General features: G+C 35.0%; 1 protein-coding gene across 4 annotated transcripts in view; it reads left to right on the top strand.

Moving 5' to 3' along the window:
• The first annotated feature begins 994 nt into the window (after nucleotides 1-994).
• LOC136030208 (uncharacterized) overlaps nucleotides 995-24,058 on the top strand; it is a 49,225-nt gene continuing 26,161 nt past the window's right edge. Inside the window, exons 1-4 of one of the 4 annotated variants that reach the window (XM_065708995.1) lie at nucleotides 1,889-2,017; nucleotides 11,606-11,816; nucleotides 14,107-14,241; nucleotides 21,856-23,412. In XM_065708995.1, coding sequence (XP_065565067.1) covers nucleotides 21,880-23,412 — 1,533 coding nt within the window. In that variant the 5' untranslated portion in view covers nucleotides 1,889-2,017; nucleotides 11,606-11,816; nucleotides 14,107-14,241; nucleotides 21,856-21,879. Of the gene's footprint in view, nucleotides 1,132-1,888; nucleotides 2,018-11,605; nucleotides 11,817-14,106; nucleotides 14,242-21,855; nucleotides 23,413-24,058 lie in introns of those variants that run through there. The other 3 variants (XM_065708994.1, XM_065708996.1, XM_065708993.1) reach the window with 3 other exon arrangements.

The following is a 24,058-nucleotide window of genomic DNA, read 5'->3' as shown; positions in this document are numbered from 1 at the left end:
ATTTTACGGAAATTGACACTTTGCAATTCTTTAAATTTCAAATATTTTGCTGCTTCACTACATACTTTATGGCCTTGGTGATATTTTAGTCCCAAGACTAAAAAAAAAATTGCAATGAAACACGCTGGAGAGTTGAACAGGGATGGAATCACCGAGGGAATTGAAAATTACGGCTATACCTGAGATAGACCTTAAAAGCAAATAGTCTTAACATAAAAGGGCTGGTGCAAGTTAGAAAATAGCTCTTTCAGAAACGCTTTGAAATTTCCAGAGGCTCAGGCCCCTAATTCTAGCCCCCGATAAATATACTATTACGCGCTCTATTAGTAGGCTCTGATTCCCATTTTCTGGCTAGAAATCCATACCGATAAACTTTTACAAAGTTAATTAGCACATAAGCATACATTGAATGCTGAAATCAACAAATCGCTGTTAAAACATAAGGGCAAATACAGACATACTGGTGACACACCACCACTCTAAAGGTACCAGTGGCACCCCAGCACACCGCTGAGCACAATCACCTTTTCTCCACGTTAGCGTGTCTTGCATTGCCGACAAGCGACCAATAAATCGGCGTGGCGTTGAGTTAGCAGATAAGATAAAGCATAGGGTTACATCTCAAAGTATTGACAAGTTTGATAATTCAAACATGAGAGCCAAATACCGTTTCATAAGACCTTCTGATTTTAATTGCCACAAGCTTGCTGAACAACGTTTAGATACCTATCTAATGCTACATTCACATGCAAAAGATTTTGTCGCTGTTATCAATCAATTTTTTTTTCTAGACATCCCACAACGTTTTTAAGGAAGATTTCAAAGGTTTTCTTTTCCAATTAAAAAACTTTAAAAGGTATACTATCATATTTTTAAGCTGAAAATAGCAAAATAATTCTCAAAAGATTTTCCTATCGATCTGAACAGCAAAAGTTTTGGTGCGAGCGCACTCTAATATGCAATTGCTAATTCCGCTATAACGAAGAAATAGAATGTGCTTGCAGCACTTTCATCTTTAATTGAAAATAAACAAACTAGAAGAATACTTGTAGCCAAAATCAACAGGTTCAGGAATGAGCTGCTTCAGTGTGAAGCACTAATGAACCTGTGATCAAATGATTTCCTGTAGCTGTAAGATGAGTTACCGTATATGCGTAATTTGACTCTAAAGTCAATGTTTCATTTAGCTCTAGCATGTTAAAGAGTTTTAATATGAGAATCAAATGGAACTACTGAATGTTCTCAATTTGAGGGGGCCTGTGCCCGCCGCATTTTATTTGTCTGCCCTCCTTTACATATTAGAAAATACCTTCTGGAATTTTCATGGACGTTTTGTAAAGAACTGACAACACCCCTCCTCTGAATCTTTCTTGTTGAAATTAAAGCCAAGTTTAGGGGCTTCTTGCTATCTCAGAAAGTAGGGTAGTAAGGTGAATAAAATTTAGGAATAAATCTAGGGCCAAAAGTAGCCTATAGTAAATATTTGGGTAAAATTCTAGTTGATTGACTTCTTGTTTTCTCAGAAAGGGGTTAGGTTAGGAAAATGAATCTTCCAGGGATGGGTCTACAGGCTAAAATATGTTCCAGGAAGGAATTTTGAAGTACCCAGTCCTACTCCTTCTCCCTCTAGAGGGCCCTGACCTTTGATGACCTTCAAAAACATGTGTGTTATAAAAATGAAATCTTTCAAAATTGATCTTCTGCTTGAATGAAGTACAACAAAATTGTTTTCAGCTTCACAACTTTGCTCTATTCCTTTTAAGCTGAAAATAGCAAAATAATTCTCAAAAGATTTTCCTATCGATCTGAACAGCAAAAGTTTTGGTGCGAGCGCACTCTAATATGCAATTGCTAATTCCGCTATAATGAAGAAATAGAATGTGCTTGCAGCACTTTCATCTTTAATTGAAAATAAACAAACTAGAAGAATACTTGTAGGCAAAATCAACAGGTTCAGGAATGAGCTGCTTCAGTGTGAAGCACTAATGAACCTGTGATCAAATGATTTCCTGTAGCTGTAAGATGAGTTACCGTATATGCGTAATTTGACTCTAAAGTCAATGTTTCATTTAGCTCTAGCATGTTAAAGAGTTTTAATTAGAGAATGAGAATCAAATGGAACTACTGAATGTTCTCAATTTGAGGGGGCCTGTGCCCGCCGCATTTTATTTGTCTGCCCTCCTTTACATATTAGAAAATACCTTCTGGAATTTTCATGGACGTTTTGTAAAGAACTGACAACACCCCTCCTCTGAATCTTTCTTGTTGAAATTAAAGCCAAGTTTAGGGGCTTCTTGCTATCTCAGAAAGTAGGGTAGTAAGGTGAATAAAATTTAGGAATAAATCTAGGGCCAAAAGTATAGTAAATATTTGGGTAAAATTCTAGTTGATTGACTTCTTGCTTTCTCAGAAAGGGGTTAGGTTAGGAAAATGAATCTTCCAGGGATGGGTCTACAGGCTAAAATATGTTCCAGGAAGGAATTTTGAAGTACCCAGTCCTACTCCTTCTCCCTCTAGAGGGCCCTGACCTTTGATGACCTTCAAAAACATGTGTGTTATAAAAATGAAATCTTTCAAAATTGATCTTCTGCTTGAATGAAGTACAACAAAATTGTTTTCAGCTTCACAACTTTGCTCTATTCCCAATTTATAAGGTTTTAAAGATATGCAAATACATTTCCTAAATTAAAAAAAAAACATTGATATGGCTTAGAATTCTACTTGAATAACAAGAATTGCATTTTCAGAACTAATGGCAGCAAAAAAAGCAACTGGTAACTGAAAATTAAGGTAAAATCTTGTTATAAGTCTAGACCTGTCATTTAGACAAATTTCATGGCTCTCTAGAGGGAGAAGGAGTGGAGTGGGTAAAATACCTTCACAGGATATACTTTAGCCTGTAGAACCATCCCTGAAAGTTTCATTTTCCTAACCTAACCCCTTTCTGAGATAGCAAGAAGTCACTCAACTAGAATTTTACCAATATTTGTATTCCCAGAGTATTCAGATAGCTAAGTAACAAACTTACCCCTAGAATTTTCTCAGAATTTAATCCTGAATCTAAGTGTGATATTTGTTTCTAGGCTATCATAAATTCAATTTTAAGCCCTTTACAGACTCTCAAAGATGATAGCAAATTTTTTTCTTATGTTAGATATTGCTTGTATATCTGTGTTTTGTGTCAATTTTGTTGAAACTGGTTTACCTGTCAATTGAAGCAGTGGTGACCAAATCAAGAATCTATAAATAAATATGAAATAGGCCTATGTACTATATAGGAAAAATAACACTTAGAAAACTATAGGTTTCACCATTTGCCTGCAAGTCCAGACTTGTTGGTCATGGGACAATCCTATGACACAGTATTCAACCTTTAGACTAAAAGCAGCCAAGCCTATTAGGCTTACCTTTTACTTGTTTACCTGTGGGTCCAAGTAAATACAGTCCCAGATTTTGAATACAAGTCCAGTGGACATTGTCCATGTCATGTCAACCAAAAATCAATCCAATCTTTCATCCTGTATTTCTATGATTATCTACCCTAATCTGCCCTAGGAATGACATATAGACAGATAATGGATAGATTTATCTATCTACAAATGAACTGACATCATTTTTATACAATCCTAAAAAGGACTTATGCCAGATTTGCCTCTCACTCACTCAGACTACCTGTCTTTGCTTTTTCTGCAATTAGCCATGGCTTGTTGCCCATAACTACTTGATTATGGAACTTGGTATTTACCAAGTGACATATAGTGATTGCAATTTCTGCCTGTCTGTCTGTTGGTCCTGGTTTTGCTAGTTTGGGCACTTCCAGATAAGCTAGGGCAATGGAAGTTGGCAGGCATATCAGGGACCAGACCAAATTAAATTAGAAATAGTCTCTTCCCCAATTTGACCACATGGGGGAAGTTGAGGTGCAGTTAATTTGAAAAAAAATAGAGCAAATGAGGTATTTTTAGCTTACAAATGGGTGGTTATATCTTAATGAAATTTGATATGTAGAAGGATCTTGTGCTTCAGAGCTCTTATTTTAAATCCTGACCTGATCCTGTGATGTTAGGGGAGTTGGAGTGGGAAAACCAGAAATCTTGGAAATGAGATTTCATCATGAAAATTGAGGTATTTTTATCTTATGAATGGGTGATCAGATCTTAATGAAACTTGATATATTGAAAGATCTTTTTGTCTCAGATGCTTCATTTTCAAATCAGATCCAGGGACTTTAGGGAGAGGAGAGGGGAAATGGAAATACTTCAAGTAGAGGGATAAGGTTGAAACTTAATGGGAAGAATAAGCACAAGCTGTAGATCCATGATTGACATAACTGGACCTGATCCTCTGTATTTGGTTGACTTGGGGCTTCCAGTGTTTTGGCAAGTTTGGTGCTTCTGGGTGTGCTTGGATGATGAAAATTAGTAGGCATGTCGGGAACCTGCACAAATTGGCAACCCTCACTTCCCTAATTCAACCATCTGGGTGGCTAGAGTAAGAGGAAAAATTGAAAAAAGTGAGGTATTTTGCACTTATGAATGGGTGATTGGATCTTAATGAAATTTGATATTTAGAAGGATCTCATGTCTCAGAGCTCTTATGTTAAATCCTGACTGTTTCTGGTGATATTGGGGGGAGTTGAAGGGGGAAACAGGACATCTTGGAATATGTTAGAGTGGAGAGATTGGGATGACACTTGGTGGGAAGAGTAAACACAAGTCCTATATACATGATTGAAATTACTGGATTGAATCTGCTCTTTTTGGGGGAGTTGGGGGGTGGTCGTGGTGTTAATTTGAAAAAAATTAGAAAAATTGAGGTACTTTTAATTTAGGAATGGGTGACTGCATCTTAATGAAATTTGATGTACAGAAGGAACTCATGTCTCAGAGCTCTTATTTTAAATCCTGGCCAGATCTGATGACATTAGCAAGAGTTTGAGAGGGAAACTGGGAATCTTGGAAAATGCTTAGAATGGAGAGTTCAGGATGAAACCTGGTGGGAAGAATAAGTACATGCTATAGATACATTATTGATGTAACTAGACTGGATCCACTCTCTTTGGGAGAGTTAGGGGGGGGGGGGTCCAGTGCTTTGGCAAGTTTGGTGCTTCTGGATGTGCTAAGACAAAGAAAATTGGTAGGTGTGTCAGGGACCTGCACAAATTGACTTGATAACAGTCATTTTCCCCAATTCATCCATTAGGGGGGGGGCTGAAAGGAGAGGAAAAATTAATATTTTTAACTTACTAATGGTTGTTTGGATCTTAATGAATTTTGATATTTAGAAGGACCTTGTGTATCCTGACTGGCACTAAGCCTCTGATTTTTCTTTTCAATCAGTCTATTGATTCTTAGAATTTTGCTAGAGCTTATGCCACATGAGCTCTTGGCTCTTCCAATCTCATCACTAGGGCCATATGAGCTCTTAGCTCTTGCTTTAAATTTAAGCACTAATGGGTAGAGGGATAATAATTACACAAAAATGATGTAGATAGGTAATAAAGAGATAGGAATTCACTTGACACAACCAATTAGCTTTTTTAACTATTTGTGAGAGTCCAAACATAATTGTTGAATTGCTTTTTTTAATTGTTTGCTAGATACATATGTACAAAGAGCTAAAATTTTAGACTGAGGTAGAGGTGTCTATCCTAGACTAACTGAACAAATCCTAGACAAATCAAATTAAAATCAAGTAGTTATGGGCATCACGCCATGGCTAATTATAGAAAAAGCCAAGACAGATAGTCCATGTGAGTGAGAGGCAAATCAGGCTTAAGCCCATTTTAGGGTTGTATAAAAAAAATGTCGTTTCATTTGTTGATAGATAAGTGTATCCCCTAAACCTGCTAAGTTCAATCCCCTAATCCTGCTTCCTTGATATGGTCTTGCTATCATCAATGTATTTTTTTTATGTTAATCCCTAAATAACCAATTAGGTTCAAGAAAAACTTGGAGATCCAACATATTATTTTATTGGAGACAAATGTGTATAATTCAAATATGGCCTCTACAAACAGTCTTATCAAACAGTTTGTGGTAACAAACTGTAAGAAAGGAGCTATCCAGCTCAATTCTAACAAAAACCAAAAAACAGAATTTTGATACCAATAGATATATCAAAAGAATTGTATTTTTATGTTGATGTCAAATATATAAGTTTCATTAAACCTAGTTCTACCCATCAAAGGCTTTGAGTTTGAGAAAATTTGCCTTATTTTCAAAAGAAGGTGGAAACCCCCCTTAAAAGTCATAGAATCTTAATGAAAATCCCACCATCAGATTCACCCTATCAGAAAATCCTACAATAGAGGTTTCAAGATCCTCTTTGCAAAAGAGTGGAATTTTGTATTTTTTGCCAGAAGAAAGATCATGGAGGCATCTTCATTTGTTAATGTTTTTTCCCATGAGTGATTGTATCAACCCAGTGGTCCCAGTAGAGTATTGTATTGACCCAGTAGAATATTGGGAGAGGGTTCATTTGAGTGGATGTTAAAGTTGTAGTTACCTTTTTAAGTGACAGAAAAGATTAGAGGGCAACTAAGCCCCCTCCCATGCCCATTTTTACTCAAAATTATCTGGTTAAAATTTTGAGATATAGCCGTTTTGTTCAGTATAGTTGAAAGATCAAATAATTATGTCTTGTCAATTATTGTCAATAATTTGTCAATTTGGCAATTATAATTGCCAAAAAGGCAAGGTAGAACCTCCAACAGGTTTAACCCACCGTGAATTAGCATGAGAGGGTTGACTCTAGTTCAGGATTGTGGAGTGACATGCACGAGAGGAAAATTTTCAAGCAAGTCAACCTGTAGTCAACCTGCGTGTGTTCCCCAGGGAGAACCTCCAACAGGTACGACTCTAGTTCGGCATTGTCAAGGGACACGCATGCATGGAGAGGTGTAGCATAAATGGAAGACAGTAACAACAGCAATCAAAGGGGTAAAATTAACCTTGACTGGGCTGCCCACTTAATTGGACAATCTGTCTTGGCTTTTTTCTACAATTGGCCATGACTTTGACTTTTCCCACAGCTATTCCCTTTTATTAAATTCAAAGTAGTAAAATGTCTCAGTGTAAAATAACCCCTACAGTCAGTGAGGAGAGGCCTGTAAGTTAAAAAATTTGCCTATTGTTATATATATATATAGTATTTGTTATTGGGAAGTATACATACATTTTTTTGGAACGGGGGGGGGTGTGTGTGCTTGGGCTGGATTTCTATGTGTAGAATCTTCCTTGGGGGGGGGGGGGAATTTCTGGGGAGTGATTATTCCAGGGGAAAGATTACATTGGGGGATTTGACAGATTTTCTATACAATTTTTTTTTTTAATTGTCATACATTCTTTTTGCCAATTTTTTTTTATGTGGAGATGTTTCGGGGGGAATTATCCATGTGTTTTGTTCTCTGGGAAAGGAGATTTTTTAGAGTGATCAAGAAACTGATTAGAGAATAAAGTCTCATTCAAATTAAAGAATACACAAAAAGAATTATTTAGGATGAATTATCTGCAAGCAATTATCAGCAAAAATGGAACTGTCTAGAAGGAATTGGATGGGGAGGGGGCACACTTTATATTAGATGAGATTTCCATGGAGGAGTTTTCCATAAGAGGGGGCGGTATGTCTCTTAGAGGGTGAGCCAGATTTAGCAGCATTATTTTAAAAAACGAACAGAAATTATTCCATATATGAAGGGTTGCCCTCTCCTCAATACCTTGCTCTAGTCCTTGCTAAGTTTGACTGTTTACTAAAACTGAAACACAGGGGCCATTTAATTAGAATAGGAAACTTTTTTAGAAGTGCTAACAGCCTTAGCATAAAGATCAAGGTATTAAGGAGGGGGCAACCCTTCGTATATGGAATAAGTCTGCCAAAACTTATATACAAATTTTTTCAAATTTTCCATGTACAGTGAGCCAGATTTCGTGCCTCCTTTGGTTGAAAAATGTTCCAAAATTAAATTAAAACAAAAACTAGTTTTTTTTTTAGCTGAAAGTAAGGAGCAATATTAAAACTTAAAACAACCAGAAATTGTTCCATATACGAAAGGGACTGTCCCTCTTGAATGCCTTGCTTCTTGCACTAAAATTTTTAATGTTTTAAAAAGTAAAGTTGCAACAAAGAGTTGACATTTAGCATAAAGAGAGAGGCATTGACGAGGGGACAGCAATATGCAGAATAATTTCCTTTCATTTTAAGTTATAATGTTGTTCATTACTTTCAGTAAAAAAAAATATATATATTTAATTCTATAGATTAAAACTTAACTTTCCATGCTTTTCTTCAAGAAAATCTCTTTTAGAAATTTTTTTAGGGGGGGGGATTTTCTGTAAGGGCAAGAATTTTCAAGGTAGAGATTCTCATTCGAGCAATTTTCCATTCCATCACAGAGGAGGGGGGGGGGGGGATTGGGCTAAACTTACCCTTGGACTTTTTTTTCTGGTATGATTTAGGAAAGCATGAAAATTCATTAAAAATAAGTCTTGGCAATCTTTGAAAAACAATTAGAAATTGAATATAAAACAAATATTTCTTACAACTGAATGCAAGGACCAGCATTAAAACTTAAATCAAAAAAATCATTCTTTATAGGTGAAACCACCCTTTCCTTAATATCTACAGCCCTTGATTTTTACACATAAGTCTTAATTTGGCCCCAAATCTTTAAGGAACAACTGAAACACAAGGGCCATTAAATTGCAAAGTGAAAGTTGTATATAGTTCTATAATATAGCATAGACATTAAGGGATTGAGGATGGGACAGTCCACCCCCTCTTATGCAGAATATATCTTTAAGGCAACCAGTGGTGCATCACAGAGCTGGAAAATTGAAATCATTTTTTTTTTTTTTGACTATTCAATTGTATGAGACAATTTTGCTACATTTTCTTTTTTTTACCTAGTATTCTGTTTTGTTTTTTGTTCTTTTTTGTGGCATCTGGATTAAAATATAGCATAGGCTACAAAAAGTGCCTTAAACACCTCCCTTACAAACCAATACCCAGGGAAAAAATCATTTTGGGTTTTGGGGAGACTAGTAAAATTTGTGTGTGTTATTCTTTTGACTTTCTTTGTGCATGCTATTCTGTGTTATTATGCTGGTTTTTGGTGCAAAGGTACCATAATTCTGTACTTAGCTCATTACAAGAAAATTAATTTTTGGCTACAACTTTTAATTTCTTTGAAAACACTGTCGAATTTATACATCAAAACAAAAATGGATTCAAGCTTAACTTTGTTTCTGTAATGACAGGTTTTAGCCATATATTTTTTTGTAATTTCCAATTAGCTTGAATAGGCCATTTTCATGCAAATTTTCTTTCATTGAATGATGACTTTCACCAAGAAGGTGGATAAAAGGGGGAATATCTTGTTACTACACTGGCATCATGTCATGCTGTAGTAAAATAGGGGCAGTCTGAAATCCCATCTCTATTTTGCTGGAATGCTGAAGAAAAGTGGTACTTTCCAAAAAGAGGTCTTTTACTCTATTTGGGTAAGGTTAGAAAGAATAGATCAAGTTAGCTTAGGTTCAAGTTCCAACAGAAACAAATTTCATATTTTGATTCAGGATTAAATTCTGATTCAGATAGCTTGCCTATCTGAATTGGCTACTCTGCTAATATAAATATTTACCAAAAAGTATACACTAGAAAGGTATTAGTAAGCTACTATTTCAACCTTTTTCTTACTTAAGTGGCTGATAAGATTGCATATGTGACAGGTCTATCCTGTCTTAATTCTGATGAAAATCTTTTAAATTTTGTTTTTAGTTCTCAATACTCTTTACTTGGGTTTTAGTTTTAAAAAATTTGGGATGGGTCTGGGCTGTTGAGAAATAAATATTTTAAAACAACATCTTTTACTTCATAATATGCTGAATAATTATAGCTAACACATTTTGCATGCAGCTCTGTGACACTTTACTGCCCCACCCCCTAATTTGCAAATATATCGCTAAAATTAGATATTTCTATGTATTCTCTCAATGGATCTCTCTTGTGTCAACCCATGTACCCATAAATTGAATCAAATGTGACAAAACAAGAACCAGAAAAACAGGTGTCATGGGTGGCAGAATGCATTGGAAATATATAAATTAGGCTATATATTTGCACAGTATGGGGGGGGGGGTAAAGTATAGTAGGACTGCAGTCAAAATGTGTTAGCTACAATTATTCTGCATATCATGAAGCAAGAATTGTTTTCTCAACAAGTTTCCTTTTCAACAGGTTTCACCTAATTTAGACCTTTACCAAGATTATGAGAAGTCATGCTCTCTGGAGGAGGAAAGAGGTGAGATAGGTGCTTCTATATATCTTCTCAGGATGTCATTAGGCTCTAGATACATTTATAAAGTTTTAGTTACAACTCAACTACTTTTCAAGAGAAAAAGCTCCTAAACTAGAATGTTACCAACACAAATTTAGGGAGGGGATGTATTTTGAAATATCAATGGGGTGATAAACATGCCATTTTTTGCAACTTTTCAATGAAAATGCTGGAGAAGGGACATTTTTCAATAAAAAACGTCTGGTACTTGTATGATAAACATATTAGAGCTCAAGTTGTTCATTCATTGATGCATTATAAAACTTTTTTTGTTAATTTTTCCCAGCTTAGCATGAGGCAAGACAAAGAGAAGTGGCAGAATAGATAGAGAATATATAATTTGGGCTGTAAATTTGCACATTAGGGATGTGGGGGGTGGTTGTAAAGTATTTGGACAGTGTGAAGTTAGAAAGCAATTCTTACTACATAATTTGCCGAATAATTGTACTTAACACATTAGGCATGCAGACCCACTATACTTTACCCCCCCCCCCTCCAATGTGGAAATATATAGCTCAAATTTGTTTCTAAAGTTTATATTTTTATCTTACTTTGGTATATTTCATTATGATTGGGTGTCAGAGAAACGTATTAGAAGAGTATTAGGTAGTGGGTATATCATACAAGTACCAAATGTCCCCCAAAAAAGTGTTTTTATAGATCTAGTGCAGTTAAAATGCTGTGTGCACTGTTCCCCTAAATTGACACTGTTATACTTTACCACTTAATTCTCTAATTAAAACTCTTCCCAAATTTAGTAGTTGCAACTGTGACTATGTACCCCCCCCCCCTAATTGTCCCTGATTTAGCCCCAAATTATATATGGAACTAGAAATAAAGACTTTACCCCATATTCAACAGAGTTTATTGCAATGAGCTATTGCATAAGCATAATTATTGTGCTCTGTAGGCAGTTTGAACATCAAAATGAATTTCCCTTAAAAAAATCCTGCTAAACTATAAAGACTTTAATACTAACAAAAGCTATTATTAACTCATACAATAGGTAAATACTCCTTGAACTCTCTATCTGTTAAAAGAGAAATTATTGCTCATTGAGCTCCGTAAGTGCTTTTGAGATTAATTAATTAATTGTAAGAAGTTAAAATATGGCTAGACAGTTAAACTTTTACTTCTAATATTCAGCATGCTTCTATTAATCTGATTATTCTGTTTCTATCTACCATTAATCGTATTTTATGCTATTTTAAATAATATATTTATCCAACTTATCTCAATTCTTTTGTAATCACTTAATGCTTTTGACAGGTCAAGAATACAGCCACCCATTAAGATATATTAGCATACACATAACAAATACAGAACTTGCCTTGCAACTCCCGTATTTTGGTGTTTGCAGACACTGAAGCATTTTGCTCAAATAAACTAGTCTCATAGTAAGATGAACAGAAGCCTGTAGTGCTGAGAGTATCAACTAAACTGCAGCTTCCTTGCTGATGATGAATCTTCACAGCAATAGGTGATTGGATCCTATTAAAATTTGATATTTAGAAGGACCTCGTGTCTCAGAGCTCTTATTTTAAATCCCGACCGTATCAGGTGATATTTGAGGGAGTTGGAAGGGGAAACAGGAAATCTTGGAAAACACTTAAGAGTGGAGAGAATGGGATGAAACTTGGTGGTAAGAATAAGCACAAGTCCTAGATACATGATTGACATAACTGGACTGAATCTGCTGTCTTTGGGGGAGTTGGGGGGTGTTAATTCGGAAAAATTAGAAAAATTGAGGTATTTTTAACTTAGGAATGGGTTACTGGATCTTAATGAAATTTGATATTTAGAAGGAGCTCATTTCTCAGAGCTCTTATTTTAAATCCCAACCAGATTTGGTGACATTGAGGGGATTTGGAGGGGAAAACGGAAATCTTGGAAAATGCTTAGAGTGGAGAGGTCAGGATGAAACTTGGGGGAAAGAATATGCACATGTTGTAGATACATTATTGATGTAACTGGAGTGGTGGTCCAGTGATCGGGATGAAACTTGGTGGGTAAAATAAAAAAAAATGTTGTAGATACGGGATTGATGTAACCAGACTAGGTCTGCTCTATTTTGGGGAGTTAGGGGGCGTGGGTCTAGTGTTTTGGCGAGTTTGGTGCTTCTGGACGTGCTAGGACAATGAAAATTGGTAGGCGTGTCAGCGACCTGCACAAATTGACTTGATAAAGTTGTTTTCCCCCGATTCGACCATCTGGGGGGCTGAAAGGAGAGGAAAAATTTGAAAAAATGAGGTATTTTTAACTTACGAGGGGGTGATCGGATCTTAATAAATTTTGAGATTTAGGAGGACCTTGTGTCTCAGAGCTCTTATTTTAAATCCCGAAAGACGTCAGCCCTCTGATTTTCCTTTTAAATCAATCTGTTGATTCTTAGAATTTAGCTAGAGCTCATGCCATATAAGCTCTTGGCTCTTTTGACCTTGTTACAAGTGCCATATGAGCCCCAACTAAATAGTTGGTTGATAATTGCCAATTAAAAAAATTATGTAGGTACCTAGGCTAACTTATTTCCAGGCATTAGGGGAAAGAAGTTGGGATTCAGTTGAACTAGAAGCAAATTTAGAAACCTTATAAGTACAAATACTCTGATTGAAATGAAGCAAATATTTTCTTATTGAAGCATTTTGTTCAGGATAGAGATAGTCTGCACTGTTACCTGCACTGCTTTTCTAAAAAAAAAACTCACTGAAAGAATTTTAGAATGAGGGGGGGGGGCTGTTGTAGCATGTCAAATTTTGGATATAAAATAAGAGGGTTTTGACTATATAGAAAAGTAGTTGAGTTGGAAGAATGAAAGTGTTTATTCCAGTATCCCCGAAATTCCTATGATTTTCCCAAGAGAATTAGGTTCTCAAAAATCTCCCCAAAAATTAGCCATATGCTTTTTTGGTTAAAATTATAGGATAGAAATTAAACAGAAAAGAAATATACCCTTAGATTCTCCATTCAATGCTTTTTTGAAGTATAAAAATTGTTGTTGTTGCAATTGTATCCTAGTGCCCTGCCTTTAATGAGGCCTAGCTTCTTTGTGACTCACTAATCTCTCCAAAAGGATCATTTTTATTCCTATTTTTTTTGTAAACTTCCTATTACTATAACAAAAGCCAAAATGCAAAAATTTGCAAAACAAAAAGTATTCAATCGATACAAACTAAACATTTTTCTTTTTAAAAATGTATACAACCCAGAAAGATAAAATTTGGAGTGGCATTAGGAATACAAATCGATTTTAGGGAAGCCTAACACCCGACTATCAGAATGACTGGATAGAAGGAACTGAAAAAAAATTACAAAGAAGGGGTGACTATAAAATGGGAGGAGATGACTCAAAACACATGAACTGACATTTATGAATATCAGTATCAAAGCCAATACATGCAAGGCTTCACTAATGTAATTTATCAATCTAGAGAAAATCCTGTTGATAAGTAGAAGGTCATCAGCATAATCTATATGTAATGAAATAGCTGTGCCATAAAACTGAGTTTGAGGAATATTAAACAGCATTCCAAAAATTGATAATTTGGACAGACTATGCAACAAAAGCTCTTCCATATTGAACTCCTCCTCAAAAGGGAAACATGCTGATCAAAAATTAAACCATTTACTTTGACAAATGCCGAAATTTAGTAACAGAATAGTAGCAAGGTTAATGCCATTAATAAGCAGTGCTTAATAAATTGATGTGAGTCTTTACTTGTCTCGGATTTGGCATATAAGAAGCAGTATATACAGAATATTTTTTTTTAAAGGATTAAAGACCAACTATGAATACTTTTGAGCCATTCACTTTGGTAACAACAACATATTGTCACAGTACCCTCTACATTCTTCTTAACTGCTTAAGAAAACTCATGGTCTTTTCCTGGCTTCAAGGCTTTGTACCAGTAAGTTACAGAGGACTGCTATTGTTTCATAGGACTTCTAGTTAACATTAAGAAACGTAAATACGGGTGCAGTGAGGAAGGGGTTTACTGACTGTTGATTTATTTCATAAAAGTGATTGTTAATTCTGTAGTTGAGAAGTTCTTCAAATATTTAAGACAAAGTGACTTGAAATGTTGGTTTGATAAAACTTTTTTTAAAAGAAACATTCAAAAATAGTTCAGTCAGTAAACCATGAATCAATTAAAAATCTATTTCAGTATTTTTTCAGGGATAAGAGTAGTACTTTCTGTTCTTGTTTCAATAATGGAACCCTGGGAGTCAAAACAGTTTCTTTATCAACTGTTTAAAGAGTGTTGGCTATTTTGTTTGACCATTGCATTATTTGTCAGTGTGTTTTGCTCTAAATATCATGCAGTCACCATAAGTATAATACTAACATAAAGGCTCATACTAATTACCAACTTAACCAAGAGAGTGCTAAAGAATATCAGGACAATAAGGGCCAATTTCTAAACTAACCAGATTAAGTATAGAATAAGAGATGCAGTAGCTTTAAGTACTGGAGGACCACTTTTGGTTAATTACATGAGATAGATCTTGAAACTGTAGAACCTAGATACATATATAAATGAACCAAAGATTTGTCAAATAAATTATCAAATCATGCAGCAAAAAATCAAGCCAACTGCTGCAAGTAAGAGATTACTTTTTTAGTAGTGTTTCTTACAAAATTTTACTTGCCACATTGACATTTAGTGTTTAACATAAACTATACTTTTTGTAAGATAGGTGTTTTGTCCTTTGCTTTTTTAAGAAAAGCTTCCTTTTGTCTATCCATCAATGAAGTTGTAATAATATTTTTATTCTGTCTTGTGGTATTATCTTTTTATGTCGAATTCATTTTTTCTTATATGGATGTAAAAAAGTTCGTAACTACAATCAGGTATATATGCAGGATTTTTCAGAGGGGCATGCGTTTAGGAGTGGGACAGAACTTCAGAAATTTGGTGAACTACACAAAAATATAATTTACTGGAGCAAGATAGATTGGGATGTTCATGCAAATTATCTGAACATTCTTGCTCTATTTTGTATGTTCCTCATTGACTACTAACAAGGAAAATATTAGACTAGATTAAATGTGATTTTCGTTGGAATTAATCTATAAATAAGTAAGATATGACTTTTTTTTTTTTTAAAGAAACACAACTTAAGAATTAGTCTTCACTGATAAGAATGCTACACTTAAAAAAATCTTGTGTGACTGTAAAACCCAAACTAAAAAGGTCAAAACCTTTTTGCATATGTCAGTAAAAATAATTTTGTTTGTTAGTGTCATTTTATGACAATAGCAAATGTACTGTAGTTGTTCTGTTAACCTAATATTCTTGAGTGATACATTTTATGTTGCTCTTCAACAACTCAGCAGCCACACTAATTATGTTCATTTGTTCTGGTTTTTGTTGCTATCATATGGTTGCTATCACAAGTTTGCAGTATAGTATGATCTGTGGGTCTTAATGTGACAACACTGGCGTCACCATTAATCTCTGTAATCACTACTCCATGACCAAACCTCTTCTTGACGACCTTCAAGTAAAATTCGCTGTACACAAGCTCTTCTGAAATCACTAAGAAACTCACTCATCATGTTGTGACATCGTGTTGTCACTTAATCACTCACCAAACTCTCATCATCATCACCAAGAAACTCACTTATCATGTTGACCAAATCACAAAACTGTTAACTGTTGGTCATCATTTGCTTCAGAGAATTACATCACCTCTTCAAATGCTTGCTTTCGATTCATGTTTACTTTCCTACCTCTTTTTTTTCGAGTCTGTCAGTCAGATTTCCTTCATGTTCCAAAGGGAGGTTCATGTCATATGCAAAGTTGCAGTAACATGTTTTGTGGTATACAACATCTGCTGCATGAAGATCTAAATTCGCTGCTAAAACTGGCTGTGAAGTTTCTCAGACCTGAGATCATTTTACTTTTGACAAAGTCCCACTAGTGTCTCACTGAACTTAAGAATTAGTCTTCACTGATAAGAAAGCCACACTTTAAAAATTCTTGTGTGACTGTGAAACTTAAATTAAAAAAGGCTAATTCCTTTTTGCATATGTCAGTAAAAATGATTTTGTTTGTTAGTGTTATTTCATGACAATAGCCAATGTACTGTAATTGTTCTGTCAACCTAATGTTCTTGAGAGATACATTTAATGTTGCTCTTCAACAACTCAGCAATTGCACTAATAATGTTCATTTTCTTCTGGTTTTTGTTGCTATCAAAAATAGCCAGAGTACTTTAATTGTTCTGTCAGCCAAATATTCTCAATTTTATTCTTATTCTTTTTATTCCTTTACTTTTATTCTTAATCTTTTTATTCTTTTGCTATAATTTAATCAGACACCACTTATACACAGGATAGGCTTTTGGATCATGTCTTCAAAAATTCTCAAAATGTTTTCCTCTAATGTTTGCACATATTTGTTGATTTTAGAGGATTTCGATTCTCAAGTTTTCTACATATTTATGCTGTTTTTCTCCTCTTTCATAATGAAAAATATTGTATGCATGCTTGGATGGAGCTTAAGTCCTCCAAGGTTGAATGTCCCTTTAAAAGATAGCTAGATTTATTCAACATGTATATCAACAATAGAAACAAACACATAATGTTATGGCCCTACCAGAATCTGTGTCTGGGAATGCAGGGTCAAACAAAAGGAGAAGGAATAAAAGGCGCTAAGAAAGAAAATGGTGAAAAGCCAGCCATCACTGATTACCTGTCAAACACCAAGTCAGAGTAAAATGTCATGTGCAATAGATAACAAAAACATCAATTTTCAACTTGACTCAGAGAGCCACTGCCCTGGGCCATTCAAAAAAGAATATTCAGACATCAAAGTTGTTTAAAGATTTGTCCAAAGATACCAAACAAGTGATACCTTTCAGCTGACTCATATAGAGTATATCAGGAAGCATGAGAGGTATATAGGGGATTGAAGTCCAATCTAACGGATGGAGTAATAGGAATTTGAATATTACAAGGATTACACAGATGATGCATAGAATGATCAGACAAGAGATAGACTAGTTCTAAGGGATGCAGAAAATAAGTGCATTATTGAAGAAAAAGAAAAGGCCCATTTGAAAGAACATAGATTTCAAATCAGTTAACGGCTTATTAATAAATCTATTTTTTCAAAAGCAAAACTCCTTTGGAACCTTTAATTAATTCTGGAATGAATAGATCAAAATATTCTTTTATAATACTGATTTGAAGTCGTATTTTATAGTTCTGTGCTTGAAAGGGTCCATATTAGAGTACAGTTTTCTACTTTATTGTATTAAACAAATTTTGAGGTTGTTGTCTCGAGCAGACCATGCATATTTCTTGGGGCCAAAAAATACCTGCAAAATCATTTAAATGAATGATTATCAATCCAAACTCAGTATATGCTAAGATGAATCAAAGGTGCAGAAAAATCTCTACAAGACTATCAGCATAACGACAAAGAAATCTGTTAAAAATGCAACATGATCACATTTACAGAGTCAAATCTACATAATGAGGTATAGTTAGGGATCTGCCATAACTGGTGCAAAACTTGATTTTTTAAGATGGAGGGGCTCAAAACCTCTAGTTGAGGGTTTTCGACCATAGTAATCAATAAGTCCACTTTTTATTTCGACCCCTTGGCATTTATGAGGGGCTTCAAGTCTTCCTCACTCACAATTCCCAAAAATGTATTTATGCAACAAACGTTTGCTGTTACGACAAATCTATTTAATAGTCATCATTTCTGAATCACTTTTAAATGAAGAACATTTCTTATTTGATGGTCTCTTTCCTCAAAACAGGTTTTCAAGTTTTGGATTGTTATAGGCTGTTTTACTAGGCTGCAGCTATTGCTGCAACCCCAGTCAAGTTGGTAATGGACATGTTTCTAATGCAAAAGTTGATTATGAATAATTTGTTCCTTTTGAATTTAGCATACAAAGCTAATAAAAAAAAAAAAAACAGTCTCAAAAGTTAGCTGTGTGTCAGGAAATAAAAGTTTGTTTTCATCTCTGGTATAGCTACAAAAGACTGTGACACCTCTTAAGGGCTCTTATTTTCGGGTTTTCATTTTATAGTATATTCGCCTGCATTGTGTGATGAAATGAAATGTTCCTTGTGGCTCTGTCAATTATTTATAGTTTTTTTCTGTATTCAACAACTGCAATTCTAAATGTGAGTTAATTGCATTCCAAGTATAAGTTACAATACTAGGGGTAGGAGCAACCCCTCCCCCTTCTAAGATGAATAATTTTTAGAATACTTCATAAAATTATTATTTCTAGTTTCAGACATATAGATTTTGAATCTAGACTTAAAAGAAAATAAAAAATAAAAAAATTGAAAAGTCAAAATTCAATGGCGTGTCTGGAAATTAATTCTCGTTTTTATCCATAGTATAGCTGGAGTGGACTGAAAAACCTCCTAAGGGTTGTATTTTTGGTTGTGTTTTTTTCTTTTCTTTGTTTTTATAGAGTATTTACTTGGATTGTTTGCTCAAACGGGCTGTTCCTTGTGGCTCTGTCAATGATTTGTAGTTTTTTTTTAATCATGTTTATTTTTTCACCAAGACTAGCAGGTCATCCCAAGATTGTAGAGCAAGGTTTAGTGGCTAATTCAAGTGCTCATGATCATATCTACGTGCTTTTTTTACTAGAGCAGGCAGGCTGGGAAGCATAACAAGAGTTGCATTAAAGTCACCATGGTCAAAAATTGTGAACTGTTGGTTTATAATCCGCCCTCTTGTATGTTCCCTCTCCTAGCCCTCTTAGTAAGCAGAAACTACAAAATTTACTTTAAAAAAAACAACTCTCTAATGAAAAAAAAAACAAAAAACATTGAAGTATAGGCTCGAATTACAACTTTTTATTTATGTAACTATAAAAGTTAATTACAAATATAAGTGCTTGGGAATTATAAAAAAGAGACTGCAACCTTAGGCTCATCCGTGGGATTTCCCTTCTGGAAACATAGTGCTCTGATAAGGATTATTTGATATCCCCCCTCCTAAAAATGATACCTATCTAAAACCGAGACTGTGCATTTCTTTGGTATTTTACCTTAAGCCTTGCGGTAAAAATATGTGGTGAATACTTCATGTCAGATGCTTACACTGGATACATTTTGGCCATCTCCTTCCTGATATCCATTTTTGACAGAATCCGCTTGTATTCTTTTTGATAGTTGACCACTTACACATTTCTGGTGGCATCCCCTCCCATTTCGCAAAAATGGCTGCATAAGCCCCTTTTTCACTCTGGGTAGGATTCAAATACCCCTCCTCATTGCAGAATTAATACTTCATGAAATATTAATTTTTCTTGTTCTGAAAGTAAAACAGTCAAACAGTTCGTGGTAACGAACTGTAGTAAGGAGCGATCCGGCTCAATAGTAACCAAAACTCTAAAAAATTGAATTTTGATATCAATAGCTACATCAAAAGAATCGCATTTTAATGCTGATTTTAAATATATAAGTTTCATCAAGTTTAGTCTTACCCATCAAAAGTTACGAGCCTGAGAAAATTTGCCTTATTTAGGAAAATAGGGGGAAACACCCCCTAAAAGTCGTAGGATCTTAACGAAAATGACACCATCAGATTCAGCGTATCAGAGAACCCTACTGTAGAAGTTTCAAGCTCCTATCTACAAAAATGTGGAATTTTGTATTTTTTGCCAGAAGACAAATCACGGGTGCGTGTTTATTTATTTGTTTTTTTTTTTTTTTTTTTTTTCCCAGGGGTCATCGTATCGACCAAGTGGTCCTAGAATGTCGCAAGAGGGCTGAAAAGTTCTAGTGCCCTTTTTAAGTGATCAAAAAAATTGGAGGGCACCTAGGCCCCCTCCCACGCTCATTTTTTCTCCAAAGTCAACAGATCAAAATTTTGAGATAGCCATTTTGTTCCGCATAGTCAAAAACCATAATAACTATGTCTTTGGGAATGACTTACTCCCCCAAAGTCCCTGGGGGTGGGGCTGCAACTTACAAACTTCGACCAGTGTTTACATATAATAATGGTTATTGGGAAGTGTACAGTCGGTTTCAGGGGATTTTTTTTGGTTTTGGGGGTGGGGTTGAGGGGAGGGGGCTATGTGGGAGGATCTTTCCATGGAGAAATGTGTCATGGGGGAACAGAAATTCAATGAAAAGGGCGCAGGATTTTCTAAAATTACTATAAAAAAACAATGAAAAAGTAAACATGGAAAATTTTTTTTCAATTGAAAGTAAAGAGTAGCATTGAAACTTAAAACGAACAGAGATTATTACGCATGTGAGGGGTTCTAAAGATACTTTAGCATAAAGAGCGAGGTATTTAGGAGGAGATAAATACCTCGCTCTTTATGCTATAGTATTTTTAGTAATTTCAACTATTCATTCTACGGCCTTTCTGATTCAGGGGTCATTCTTAAAGAATTGGGACAAAACTTGCGATTTAGTGTAAAGAACGAGGTATTAACGAGGGTACAAACCCTCTCATATACATAATAAAAATTAAAGAATATAAAAGTTTGTTACGTAAGATAATTCTTAAGTTACGTATATTTTTTACTAATAGAAAAATTCGTTAAAAATAAAAATTTATAGTTGCCTTTTTATGTAACCGAAAAATTGCATGGCAACTAGGCCTCCTTTCCCATCCCTTATTTCTCAAAATCGTCTGATCAAAACTAAGAGAAAGCCATTTAGCCAAAAAAGGAATTAATATGCAAATTTCATTTTAATAATTTATGTGTGGAGAGCCAAAATCAAACATGCATTAATTCAAAAACGTTCAGAAATTACATAAAAAAAAAACTAGTTTTTTTAACTGAAAGTAAGGAGCGACATTAAAACTTAAAACGAACAGAAATTACTCCGTATATGAAATGGGCTGTCCCCTCCGCAATCCCTCGCTCTTTACGCTAAAGTTTGACTCTTTGCCACAATTCTGCTTTTTAATACAATTAAAAGCTTTAGCGTAAAGAGCGAGGGATTGCGGAGGGGACAACCCATTTCATATACGGAGTAATTTCTGTTCGTTTTAAGTTTTAATGTCGCTCCTTACTTTCAGTTAAAAAAACTAGTTTTTTTTTATGTAATTCAAAATAGGGATGATGCCTTTTTATTGACAGTGAATAGATATAAAATTATTTAACTGGATATTTCGAACACATATACAGTGTTCATCATCAGCAGTAAAACTGTTTTATGTTTTACTGCTGATGATGAACACTGTATATGTGTTCGAAATATCCAGTTAAATAATTTTATATCTTTTCACTGTCAATAAAAAGGTATCATCCCTATTTTGAACTGTTTTACTTTCGTCATGGAAAGGCAGTGTGGTCTTCGAAGTTATCTACGTTCTTGTTCTGAATCACCTACTTTCGGGGAATCTCCTTATACTTTCCAAAGGATTAGACTTGTGCTTGATGTAAAACAGTACTGTGAAAAAATGATATATTGATTGCCTGTATATTTCTACTTATCAAATTGATAAATAATTTACAGTTAAGAAGGATTACCAAGCTGATTGTTTATGTTATTAATTATTTTTACTTGTTTTCAGATTAGATGTACTTCTTAAAAAGCCATGGCAGCACCTGTAACAACCAAAATGTCTGAAAATAACAACGAAATAGCTGATAGTAGTTATGTTCACAAGAAATTCAAGAAAATTGTCTCTTTACCAGACAAAGAACATTCTGAACAATATGACAGCTCACAAACTGATCATGTGAAACCACCAAGAAAGAGATCATCAAATTCGTTTAGTTTTGAAACTTTTAATCATCAAAGAGAATGCCTGAGTCAAGAAAGCATTTCACCTGTATGTTCTATCTATGACCCAGAAACTAGAAGCATGGGTTCTTCAATTCAGCAGTGTGACACTGTGGATTCAATATGCTTGAAAACTCAGGATTATGGGATTCGATTTGGCATTCGAGATATTATTGACACTTCCGTTCAAAGAGAAGATCCTTCTCATGCTTCTGAGGCTGCTTCTGAAAGCCATAGAAAAAGATGTGTATCAGAGGGTCTCTTACAGCATCAAGTTTTAATTCGGCCGAAAGTACAAAGAGTTGATGGGATATTGACTAATGATAATTTTGAAAGTAAACAATTAGTACAAAATAGTTCTGAAACGCAGGTCGTCAAACGTCTAGTTTCTGACTTCAGCATTAATAACTTGATGAAAAATACTTCCTCTGGTTTTAAACTTCAAACTCCTCTGGCACCTTTGAATTTTAGCCAGGAAAAACCTTCAGGGGACCCTAGAGACAATCCTTCGGCTTTTTCTACTTCTCTCTCGTTTAAAAGTCCTCAGACATTAAGTGCAAGTACAACATTTTGTGAAGTGCCTAAGCATTTGGAATCAGTGGTAGATCTTAGTGCCAGAAAAAATGAAGTAATGTCAAGAGGTCTTTCACTTTTGTCAAGCAACCAGTTCACTCAAGTGCCCTCCTGCAAGGAAGAGAAAAAAAGTCGGAGAGACGACTCACCACGTGTTGCAAGAGAGCTTAAATTTCATAATTATACCATTGACTCAGTGCCATATTTGATTTCACCTACCAAATCCCGTGCCTTTGTGACAGATAAGAAAGACAGTGATGCATCTGTTAGTGAAGGAATAAAAAAATTCTCAAGACCTACAAGCTTGTCTTTAAAAACAGGGAGTTTTCAAAGGAAAAAAATGTGTATGTCTGGTATGGACCCAGAAGGAGTGCCTAGGTTCCAAGAAGGAGGACATATTCTAATATCTCCTGATACTCCAAGGTCTAGCAAAGCTTATAACCAGACTTTTCTAAACGGCTATTCATATACAACGCTAGGTCTTAAGTGTTCAACTAAAGTCTATTTTTGCTGCCTCTCTAAACCTCAACCAATGTATGTGATTCAAGAAACAGATCCGCTTTTGTCAATGTATTCACAGTGGCAAGTTCGACCATCTGTAGTTGATCTCAGTCAGTCTGGAATTGCACCCAATAAGTTTTTGTCTTCTTATGATTCTAGACAAAAACGCAGGCTCTGTACAGTTGCCAATTCTATGCTTAAAAGTGAAATGATTGTTACTGCAAGCAATAGGCAAAAAGCTGTATTTGAGAAACCTCAAGCAGCTCATGAGGTATTATTTTTCTTTTCTTTTTTTACCATATGCAAAAATTTATTTGCCATTTTTATTGGTAGTTATTTCTAACAACAATATATCTTGAGCATATATGTAGGCTACACAACTTTCATCTTTTGGGAATGGAATAACGAGAATCCTTCCTGGACTAGTCTAATATTACAGAAAGTGCATTTATTTGCCAAAAGTCCCAGTTTTTCATGAAGTATTCTTTGGAAAATCTTCAGTGGTTCTTTCAATGCCCCCCCCCCTAGGTGGAATTACAGCTTTCGTTCATGTAGCATTCCAAACTTCACTGGGTTTTGCAGCATTTTTTTTTGTAGCCTGATTAACCCACAGTTTCCCATCCCCGACCCTATACAAACATCTCCATTCTCCTCTAAGGCTCTGATCTGTCTGTACCAACAGTTCAAAATGTTGTTAACTCATATATAGTTGTATACAGGTCTGATCTGTTGGGAGCAAGGAGGTCAGATAATTGTCTAGATGGGAAGGAGTAAAAAACAAGAAAGTGTATTGTTGGGTGTCGTTTTTTTTTTGGTGAGAGAGGCTCCCCCTTTGTGTACTCAGGTATTGTGCAGATTCTGGTTTCAATTGAAACGTCTTGGTGATTCCATGTGACCTACCCTTGTTCAGGAGGAAA

Source organism: Artemia franciscana, chromosome 8 (genome assembly GCF_032884065.1).
Source record: "Artemia franciscana chromosome 8, ASM3288406v1, whole genome shotgun sequence".
In the NCBI taxonomy this organism is placed as follows: domain Eukaryota; kingdom Metazoa; phylum Arthropoda; class Branchiopoda; order Anostraca; family Artemiidae; genus Artemia; species Artemia franciscana.
The sequence above is the reverse complement of the archived record's forward strand: the minus strand, read 5'-3'. Positions and strand labels throughout refer to the sequence as shown.